Raw genomic sequence first — 12164 nt, forward strand, 5'->3', positions numbered from 1 at the left:
GATTTTGTGCTGACTAGAAAAGCTCAGAAAGTGGAGCACTGTCTTTGAGCAATGCTGTGCTTTTTTAAAAGTCATTACACACTTCCTACAGTTAAACATATAGTGGAGGATAACACAGTCATACCATCTGGGTGGAAATGACTTGCTGCAGTCAGTGGCTGAAATGCTGAGCTAGCCATACATACTGTACACCCAGAGGGGAAGCAGAAGGTTCTGTATGTCAGTAGATACAGAGCTTTTTGTGAAGTGTGTGTGGAAGACCCCAAATGAACTCAACATAATCATTTTTTCTTTTGCATTTCACACTGCTTTTAAGGGTGACATTTAAATAAACATACTCCACTTTAAAATTTCAACATTTATTTAGCTAATTTACAGTAAATGTGTCATAACATTATCTGCAGATACAGAATAAACTGTTCTGGCATAGGAGTAAATGTCTGCTAGTTGCTCTTTTGCGTTGAAATATACTGAAATAAATGAAAATATCAAGCCATTATTCTAAGAAAAATACTGGATGTCTTTTAATTAGGCCTTACAACACCAGACACCTGCTTACCTTGTTATTTCTTCAGATCAGAGGAAATGAATATGAACTCTGTAACAGTGTGGAGTTATTTCTGAGTCTGAGCACACAGTACATTCTGTATAATTCCTTCTTGGCATCCTTCTCTACATTCTTTATTTCAGTTGGTGGACAAATGTTAAATTTGTCAACAAAATCATCAACGAATTGTGATGAAATGTCTGTGTATGCATCACAAAACTGTAAATATTACACTCCCTTCTATGTAGTTTGTAAGTTTGTACTAGCATTGAGTTGCTTTGTGCATTTTTGAGATTGTTCACAAAGCAGCTTTCTTGAGTCAATTTTGAACATGTCTTTGGGAAGAGAAATGTTCTTGCAAAGTGTTTTGCAAGAACATTTCTCTATATATTCATCTTTTTTATGTATTCCTAGAATATAAAAACATTAACACCATTAGTTACCACTAGGTCTTTACTTTAAATTGTGTATATAGTGACTGATACAGTACATAAAACCTGTGCAATGAAATTAGTGCAAGTGCAATGTATATATGATGTGATAGATTCCAACCTCCTGAGCAGATGGAGATATGGATACGTAGTACAGTATGTGTGTACGTCTGTACTGACTATGAGAATATCAAAGCAACACTCATAACGTCATGGCCATTCAATGCATTTATTTCTGATATCTTAAGCAGAATTCACAATTTTTTTCAGGTCTGGCAAGAAAAATGGCAGATTAAATATACACGCCAAATGGCTGTTAGACTGTTTCATCACAAGACTTTTAACATGTACATAGAAATTCTTACACTAAGAAAGCTCTCTTCCATTATCACTGAGGTGTTGGTAACACTGGTATTTTCAATCAGGCAAAGCCATTCTTTAGCAACAGTTGAAATTATATAAATAAACAAATACATATAAATCAGCTTCTCAGAGATATGCGTTTTCATGGAGTGGCAGTACAAGTTCATTAAAATATTCTTATACAAAGCGGCATGTCACACTTTTCTGGGAATGGCAGTAAAATTTAGAGTGAAAATCCATGTTGGCTTTTTTCATCATTTTATTTACACCGTAGTTTGAGAGTTTTCACTTTTCCAGTTTCAAAATTGGTGGGAAGTGTTTTAGGACATAATTTGGTGAAAACAAACGTTAAGACGCCACATAAAAAATAAACCTAAATTTGAATAGTAAACTCCTGTCAGCAGTTGAATTGTCCCATATATTTTCTGTGTTCAAAAAGAGAATAAGCAGAAGACAAATAGTACAGATAAATCATAACACAGAGACTGTCAACTGTGACTAAGAAATAAACCCCTCTTTTACCTCTGTAAAAGATTTGTTCATGAGGTGATGACATCTCAGCCTTTAAATGTGAGTTTTTTATGTATACATTGATCATGTCAAGGCAATGGCTTTATGACAAATTAATGTAATTGTTGGCATTGCTGGTACAGTACTTCAGCGCCATTCAGTGTTGAAATATAATTCAGACTTCAAAATCTCCAAAATACTATGTTTTTTTGGGGATTCCCCGCCCCCATACAAATGAGTGGAGGGAACGTTCAGAGTTAGAGTGGGTAACATCACACGCAGAGAGGGTTAAGCTGTTAAACTCTTCTTAAATATTCAACAAAACGTAGAATAATTTGCCCTTGCGTAATTATTTAAGCAAACAGATATACACATTTTGCACAATGAGCCTAAAAGTGCCATCCAACTGCCCAATTGACTACAATGTTAAGTGAGACCAGAAACTTCAGGAGTAAAACAGAAGAGGGGACTTTTTTCCACACATTTTTGACACTATACACATATTTTAAAGTGTTTAGTGTTTGTAAAGTTTAATGTTCAGCAGAGCCCATTCTCTCTCACAATGTAAAAATCTAATGATGCCTTTTAACTAATAAATCAGAGTATGATTGGGGCTTCTCAATCAACTAAATGAACTGTCTGATCCGAGAGTTACTCAGCAGTTACCATGACCACAGCAAATATTATTTGCAGGTGGCGGCAACCAGCTGATTGAGGTTTGCTAATTAGACCGGTTCTCAGATCTCTGTGGTGCCAAAGTAGCTTTATTATAAACATTTGAACATTATTAACACTAGCTGATATTTCAACTCCTTCTACTGCCTCTCTAGTAAGTGATCAGTCTGTAAACTATATCTCACAGCAGGCTGTAAGGCAGCACAAAAATTTAGTGGTAACAAAAATACACACACACACGCCACTCAACTCTTCTACACGGCAGCTAATTGCAGTGCTTACAGGGCTTAGACCTCAGCTGTTTTACCCTTATTCCAACTAAGACACTTGAATGACACCTCAACTTCTTCTCTGTTCACATACGCTCATTTAAGTCCTTACACTAAAACTCTCTTTTCAACACCTTTCATTGCTTACACAATATTTTGCACCCTTGATCCCTTTCACACTATTCCAACTCTTCATACTCCATACTGCTCCTTCATAAATAGTCAAACTGGCAATGAAGTTTAGCTCCCAGTTGTTCATCAAGCAATACAGCTCAGTGTCAACTTTTTAGCTGCCAGCAAACTTATATTTATATATATATATATATATGTGTGTGTGTGTGTGTGTGTATAAATTTGGGAATATTGCACATTAACAACACCAGAAGAAGTCTTTCATTAATAGCTATATGGCACTTCTACTAATCATGCGGTGCTCATGCCATCTGTCACTGGGGAACATTGTAATTCCTACAGCTTGTCACACAGTGCTGCAGCATGTTGTTTTTATTAAAAGAAATTTCCAGAATAAATGTCCTTTTGGCAATGACCATATAAAAAATCAAAAGTTGGTGAGATCACAGTGTCAGGCCACTGTCAATCAAATCCACTAGTGGAAGTTAATTAAGTAGATTTACTCACGTGCTGTACTTCAAGGTACAATGTGTAAGAATTGAGACTACTTTGCACCTATCGAATTCATAGGGGGCAGCAATCAGGTCATAACTGCTAACTGCCATTAGATAGTTAGCTCAGTTAGCCGTGCAGCTAACGGTCCAGAATAAGCACCAGAACCAGGCAAGCGAGCAACAGAAACGGGCTCAGCAGCCCTAAACTGATCACAGCCAGACCAGGACCGAACAGCGTCCAGACTGAGGCCAGTTTGACGACAGGGAATACAGTAACAAAGAGATTTACAGCGACTCCGACCAGGAGGGCAAAGACAGGGCGGGTTCAGGCAGGGACAGGAGAGACGTCAAGCAGCTAGCTGGATATCAGGAGATATCTCTGCAACACAATTAGACAAGACAACTTTGATATGACATTTCACATTCCGTTGATAATTTGAATATTTTAAACAAAAATTCTGTCCATATTGTACCCATTGTACCTTTAAGGAAAATTTTGAGGTGCTTATGCTTTTCTTGAGTATTTCTATTTTATGCTACTTTATAGTTTACTACTTTACTACTAGCCTACTTTAGTACATTTCAGGAGGATAAATTGTACTTTTCACTCCACTAAATGTATTTGACAGGTATTGTTACTAGTTACATTGTTTTATTAATAGTACATGCTAAGTTTATGGCTTGTGATCACATCCTCAGAAATAGTGTTGGGGCTCCTTGTCATGTTTGTCTGTGGTTTTATTAAAATAATTATTTGAGGCTCGAATAGATAAAATATCCAATATTTCACAAAAACCAAAGATTAGAGAAAACTCCGAAATATGAAAATAGATTTTTTTTTCTTCTTTCCTATGCCATTAATTATCTCATAACCCACCACAATGATCCTGTGACCCTTTGGAGGGAGCATGAATCCTACATTTTAGGAAGTAGTTAAAACATCAGTATTAACAATCTAACAATTTTATTTTATTTTAACAATTTTATTTGTAAGGGACCGTGTACAATATTAAACAACAATGTTACCATTTGATATATAATTATATATCAGTTATGGGGAACATATTACTGTTCGACAACTTTTACTTTAAGCCTTCAAATACATTTTGTTAACTATAAAGTATTTTAAATAGTTAGATTATTGTCCAATATGTCAAAATATAAGCAATATTTTCATGGTGAATGAAAAGTATGCAACTCTACCAACTACAGCGGTCAAATAAAAGTAGTGGAGTTTAAAGTTCCTGAAATGTATAAAGTGGAGACAAAAATGTATTGTAAAAGTTCCCCATACTGCTTCTTGAGTGAAAATGGCAAGTATAAATGACCCTTTATCAATCATTTGACATTCACATAACATTGTCACCATGCTATTTTCACTGCTGCACCATGAATGGCATAACTACATGAATTCTATTATAAATTATACACCGAATGATTCAATATTCAGAGCTCTAACTCCACTTGAAACACTTAAACGAGTGTTTTCAATGTGCTACACACTTAGTCTTTGTTCTTTTTCATCAATCTATGCACTATATAAGTGCATCCATACAGACTCCTAACAGCTCAAACAACTGAACTGGTATTCATTCAACACATTCACTGGATCAGCTGGATGAATCACTCAAAAAAGACAAGACAAAACACAGGTGATTCTTTAAAATGAAACAAAAGTGTGCCGTCTGAGGTATTTTACAAGTAACTGCAATCAGAAGAAACATGAGAAATAGCAGCAGCCATACCACTTCAGTATTGACATTTAGTGAACATTTAATTTGATATGCAGGGATGGTGAGTGAATATGAGATAAGAGGCATAAAAAGCATCAATGAAGCCTATTTAACCATATAAAGACAAGCCCTCTTTCATCTTAGTGTGTTTGCCGCGCTGGGACTGGAAGCTATTGGGCAGAAAAAATGACAGACATGTTTTTATTTCTCGACTATCTGCTTTGAGGATGGTCTTTGTAGGCTGGCACTCTGCTGGCGTTAGAGCCCTCTCGCCGCCCACGGTGCAGTAGCCGTCAGCTCTACAAACATGTAAAAGCAGCCAGTGTGACGGGGAGGGGCATGGGAACTGAATGCTGATCATCTCATTCACAGTCGAGCCACACACCATGCCACGCTGACACATTTCATCACCTGAACTATTTACCAACTTTTTTCTCTCTGCAGGCCACTACTTCAAAAAGGAGTTACTCACAAAATCTGCTTTTCTCATCACAGAGTACTCGTTCTCAGTTCTCATGTAAAAACACAATATTCTACCAAAAGTATGGGGACATCCATCCATCCATCCATCCATCCATCCATCGTCAACCGCTCATCCTATGTGCAGGGTCGCGGGGGGCTGGAGCCAATCCCAGCTTACATTGGGCGAAGTATGGGGACAGACTGAAGTTATTTTGATAAGCAGGATGCCTTCTGTGTGACTGTGTGATTGGCTTTGTGTGTATGGTATTTTATCTTTGGAAGACGTGTTGAAGTCTACAAGGTTTTGCACTTGAAAAATTGATATATACTGGACTGTAACCAAAATATAAGCATTAGATATAGCCTTTAATTTGGTTTAAAACATAGGTACTGCATGCATACAACATGGTCTTTAAAAAAAATACAATAAATACATTGTGTTTTTTGTTACCTTTGGCTCACAGTATATACTACTGTTATTATTACTGTATATCTTTTGGATATTGCTCTCCCCAATTGTCAGTATATTTGTGGACGTGTGACATGCAACCATTAGTACTTCTACAACTACATCTTTCAAATGGAATATGTTTTCTAGTTGCAACAAAGACCACGACATTCATCAGTTTTGCTGTGAATGTCAAAATTAAAAGCAATACAGTCTATGGTTGCTTCTTTTGATTGTTTTTTTTTTCTTTCACCTCAGTTTACTATCTTATTCAACACAACAAAATTGAATGACAAAATATATATAAAGAGCATTTAAAGATTTAAGACACCAAAGGGCACTCCAAGGCAGAGCTGCTGTGAGACTCACAGACTTGGCAGTTTTCATAAAGGAACAGCAAAGCACTTGGATCACACTGAAGCTGAGAAACAGACAGATGCAGGAGACAGATCAATGGTGAGACAAAAAGAGAGAGACATAGGATGCGCAAGAGAGTGAGTCAAAGGAAATGTTTGAACTAGTCTGTGAGGCATCTCTCTTGCTCCTCTCTCTTGAAACCAAAACCTCACCAACGGGCCACTTGGCTTGTGTAGTCCTCAGTGGTGGTGGGGAAGTCACCGTCAGTCCCTTTCTCCAACCCCTCTCCTCTTCTCCCAACTCTATTTCCGCCCCCTCTGTGTTTGGGCGGCCACGGCCTGCCCTGCTCTTTTTGCTCCCTCAGCCAGCGCCTCTCCTCACGTCTCTTCAAGCGCACCTCCTGGTGCTCCTTCTGGCGGGTGAACTGGAAACGCTGGAGGAACAGGTCCTTCGCATACTCGTACAACTGCATGTCCAAGAAGTTAAGCTCCTCGATGCGTCTGCGCACGGGCTCGCTCAGGTCCACGTTGGCGGCTCGTGTGCTATTGATTTGCGTGAAAGCGGAGATGAAGCGCAGGCTGAACGTCCGCTCAAACATGTATTGCGTCTTGCGTTGAAACTCAGTCAGGCCGAAGAAAGCCATGTTCTTCAGGTTGGTCATGGCGCTGCTCAAAAGGATGTGGTTACGCTGGCTCTCGTTCATAGAGGACAGGTTGTAGCAGCCCACCAGGTTCAGGTCAGCCAGCATGCGGACCTGCCGGTTGTTGGCCAGGTTGGACGGGCAGTTCATGAACTCTGTCAGGGTGACACCAGACCAGTCATCCCCGCTGTAGCAGGTGGGCAGCTCGTCCTGGGTGGGCGAGCGTCCATCACACATATGGAGGGCGGTCTTCCATGTGGCTCCGCGCTGGACGTGCTTCCACTCACTCAGGTAGCGGGAGACTGGGTCACGCAGCATGGTGATGTAGTAGAAGTTCCTGCAGCCAAAACAAACACAGTTAGAGAGCTGTGAGCACATCATCATCATCACAGAGGGCTGCCCTGCATTGTGCTGACAGATGGTGACTTTTGTCTGTGTATGACACTTCAAGGTTGAATGCTAATTGGCAAACTGAAAGTCTCACTAATGAGATAATTACAGAGTTTCTATATATTGACCTTGAAAATCGAAACCTTGCATCAGAGTAATGGTTTTACAAAATTGAGCTAGAACTGGTTACATTCCACAGATTTCTCACACCTGCCAGCATGGAGAATAATTGGGAATCTAGCCATAATGGTAATCCGTGGACATACAGAATGTGAGAAAAAGTGACCCAACTAAATCCCAAACATGTCACTCTTACAGAATAATGAGGTTTCAGTTTTTGTGTCTCTTTGTTGCACTTCTAACTGGGTGTCCCACCCATCATTTGTCACCTAATCACAGCAGCGCATTTAACATGTGAAAACACATTCAGCTGACATTTTGGTGGTGAAAAACTGGCAAATGAGCACTATTCTTTTAACACAAACCACTGCCTCTCCCCTAGAGAGTGAATATGTCCTCAATCATTGCAAAAGGGCAGTCACTGAACATGGAAGGCAAACACAGATTCATCAGTTTTCTGCAGTATAAAAGTGAGATTCAAAGAGAGTCTTTGGTTGAGGAAGCAAAACTGCCAGTCACCACCCTTAAATGAATAGCAAAAAAAACCTTTCAAATATAACTGAACAGGTAGCCTACAAATCCCATCTAACTGTGTAGTTGATTTTTGCCCAAAAACACAGGAGTTTACATCTGTCCTTCATGCCAAGGTTGGAGACCCCCAAGGACAAAGACTCTCCTGAACCTCAGATATGTCAAGTGCAATCTGATGGAAAACAAAGATTGGACAGGTGTTGGCCAGGTAAACCTCTCCTAAGGTGATGTCCTGTGAGTGCCATGTTAATATTTAATGATGCGACCCCCTCCCTCGAGAACGGGCTGGGCAGATAAAGTGGAGTGTGGTGCTGAGATTTCACACTGACTCCAAAGCTGCTCTCAGTTCTTTCAACACAACGAACATCCACACAGTCTCAACCATGAGAGGAAATAAAAGAGCTCCACAGTCTCCTGTGCTTATGCGTTCTCGTCCTTCAGGGTTAGACTATATGTGGACACTAGGCTGAAAAAAAATCAAAATTTGTATACACACTGGAATATTTTGGCCTACCTTTATTCAGGTTGTTTTTTAGGGAAAATATGCAGTTTGTTTGGATTTTTGTATTTGTTTTTTAAAAGCTGCTTGTTCCATTCTTTATCCTTACCAGTCATGTTATATCAGCTCTAACACAGAGATTACATCACAGGCATTATCTGAGACTGAATCTGCGTCACTATCTGCCTATGATGAGGATGGTCTGCTCTAGAGCTGAAACACTTGTTCAGTTAATCGATTAGTTGACTTAATTACCAACACTAGTTGATAATGTATTAATAATTGCATTAATTTTTTAAAGAAAAAACTCCAAAGACTATCTCGCTCTATATATCCAATCTGAGGATCAAAAACTATAGTCAGCAGATTAATTGATAATAAAAAACAATTGTTAGAGACAGTCACATTTGTCAAATCTGTCTTTCCTCCCTGCAGAAATCATGCTGTATGAAAACTTGGAGTAAATTGCAAAGATCGAACCTGCTCTGAAACCAACCAGTGAAACAGGGGGTAGTTTGTTTATGAGGTGTAAAGTGATACTATAGATGTTGAGGTGGGTAGGATGTAGAAACTTTATTTGTATTCTTGCAAACCAGGTTCAATTCCAAACGAGTGAGCTTGTAGGCCACTGTGCATTACGGTTTTATTTTTGGTTTAACCGTGATCAACCTATTTCTCTAACATCCTGCAAACTTCTTCTGGTTGCCTAACCCAAAACACTGAGACACTGAGAGAATTAGTATCTGCCTGTGCATAGCATAGATATGTAAGATATCACACAAATATGGTTTGAGATGAGTACACAATATATTCAGGTGTGTTTAAATGTGCAAATAGTAACATTATCTGACTGAACAAACCGCGAGACAGCCAAAAATATGTCTTGAGTTTCTCTGGGGAAGATTTGTCCTAACAGTGACATAGGAGCACTACCGCTGACAATGTTACCCAATATGAGCCCTGGTGGCAGCAGCTGCATCCTGGCATTTGCTCCTGGAGTTGGCTGGCTGCAGATACAACCTCATTAGGCTGTCTCTGGGACATAAACACATGCAGAAAGTGTTGTTTGAGTGCACTCGACAGCCCAAAGGTCAGTTGTGTGCACCATCAGTATCAAAATGCATCAGGATCAACGGGTCTGCAGAGCTGTCTCGAGGAGGCTTTCCCTGAGTGATACAGATGGCTGTTGAGAGGGGAGGGGGTTAGCTAACCAGCTTCTCTTACCCCCAGCCTGTGTTATCATCAGTACCACCCCTGCAGTCATTTCACCCTCACTACCAAAAGCACTGTGAAAGTTAACATTGCGCTGCTGCTTTCTAGTAAATGGTTGTTATTAGAAAAGCAAGGACATTTTAATAATGTACTGTCTCATATTGCAAAGCTGTGACAGAGCCACATCCTCAAATGTGTTCATTAGCAACACTGATAACACATTGGTTTATATTTATCATGTGCATCAGTGGTGCTGTGATTTAAATAGACTGTGTTTCACCTGTCTAGTAGACCTGTGAGTAATCAACTTGTGTATCGGAGATCTGTGCATAAAGGATAAAGACCCAAAAACTTTGCAGTGCGGGAGGAGTTCAGTGAACAGCCACTGTGTTTTGGATTTGTTTTAACACTGAATACTGAGGGGAGAAAATTTGCTTTATTTTAGCTTTTGGCATTTGACGACTGGTCATTACAAATATTGGGGACGACAGTTTTCCACAATTCATATTTGAAAGGAACATGACCCCCCCTGCAGAGAAGAACCCAGTTGAACTCTAGTTAATCATGGATCAATAATGGATAGGAGGCATAATGTAACTCATTCTGCCCAAGAATACTCTTCTCTAAAGCAGCAGCAGCAGCAGCAGCAGCAGCCTGACTTCACTGGAGCACAAACTAAATAGGGGCCATTAAGCAGAGATGGAAGAGGAATTCAAAAGTATGGATAAAAATGGAAACTAAAGCAAAAAATGATGAAGGGAACAGAGGACGGAGCTGCTGCAAATAGGAAAACTGAAGCTTAGTGTGACTTAAATAGATGTAATTAATGGATATGGAAAGAGCTGGATAAATACAACATACAGTACATTAAAGTTATGTGTGACTGATACATTTGAAACACAATTACAGCAAAAACAGCTGAGAAAGAAATTTGATATTTGTTTAAACTACCATCTAACAAATTATCTAAGGGCTTCATTGGGCATGGAAAAACAAGACATACTCTCTGTCCCAAATCCATACGGAATACTAACTTCCAAGTGTTCACACTGGAAAATTTTGCATTTCCTGTTAGTATTAAACTTTTTATTAGTGGCGGCGGGATTTTTCAAAAGCTATGGCATTACTAGTTTTTTTGTAGTGCTATTTTATTAGGTATAGTAGCCCAATAGTAATACCATGTATCGTATAGTGTAGTATATTATATTATATAGTATTTTGTAGTTGTTATTAAACACACACTATAGTATATTATATTCCTATAGTAATACTATATTGTATATACACCATAGTACAATTATATCTTAACTATAAGATCACTATAGGCAAATCTATGCTATTTATATAGTGATTTTCTATTGTGCATTCCAAAAAGATATAGTTACTACAGTAATCCTGACTATTTTTGAGGTATTTCTATAGGAATTCATTATAGTAATACTACAGTGTTTTTGTCCTGGACTGGTAAAGACAGTCTCCCCTACACAGGGACACTGGCAGTCAACAACAGGAACTAATGCATGAGAACTGAAGTGGATAAAGAGGGAGAGACAGCGCCTGTACAAGAGAGATGTGACCCACGACCAGTCCATCATAATTCAGTTCATAATAATGCAGCGCAGTGAGGATACAGATGTTTCACAGAGGAGACAACGTATAACAAGGATCTATCTATATATCTGTCTGTCTGTCCGTTACTGTTAACAGAGAGTCCAGTCTGCAGTGGAGTTCAGACACTTCACTCATACCACAGAGCTGTAGAGTAACATTAGACTTCATAATCAAAAACGTTTTTTTATATCACGTCCACACTTCTGTCCATAATCGCATGCTCCCTCTCTCTCTCGCCCGTATGAGCTGTTTCTGTCTCTCTCCTTCTCTATTTGATTATTAATTGATGTTTTTTTTAATTCCTGGTTTTAGGGGTGCTGAGGGGGTTTGTAGCACCCCTTCTTCCCGTGTCCATGTCTCTACACATTGAGTGAAATAAGTAGGCCTAAAAGTGGGTGAATTATTCAATTCTTGCATGTCAGTCAGGGCCCTTTGGAGGATGGGCAATTTCAACTCAAAATGAGTGAAACCTAGTTAAGGTTTGCTATATTTATTTCCTTTATACTAACTGCAGAAACACTACACTATAAAGATTTATATACAGTATATACTGTATACATATGAAGTATGGAATTGGGACACAGCTGAAGAGTCAATAGCCATGCTAGCTGCTTCCTGAGGCTTTACTTAGGCACAGCTGCTAATGTCAGCATGCTAACATGAATGACTGTGCTAACATGCAGATGTTTAGCAGGTATAATGTTTACCATGTTCACCATTTTAGTTCCACGTGTCAGTAC

The 12164-nt window shown here is 39.1% G+C and overlaps 1 protein-coding gene across 1 annotated transcript in view; it reads right to left on the reverse strand.

The window, feature by feature from the left end:
• Nucleotides 1-6053: 6053 nt before the first annotated feature.
• hs6st3b (heparan sulfate 6-O-sulfotransferase 3b) overlaps nt 6054-12164 on the reverse strand; it is a 63314-nt gene continuing 57203 nt past the window's right edge. The window contains exon 2 of the mRNA XM_046054132.1: nt 6054-7398. Coding sequence (XP_045910088.1) covers nt 6630-7398 — 769 coding nt within the window. The 3' untranslated portion in view covers nt 6054-6629. The remainder of the gene's footprint in view (nt 7399-12164) is intronic.

This window comes from Micropterus dolomieu, linkage group LG07 (assembly GCF_021292245.1).
Source record: "Micropterus dolomieu isolate WLL.071019.BEF.003 ecotype Adirondacks linkage group LG07, ASM2129224v1, whole genome shotgun sequence".
NCBI lineage: Eukaryota > Metazoa > Chordata > Actinopteri > Centrarchiformes > Centrarchidae > Micropterus > Micropterus dolomieu.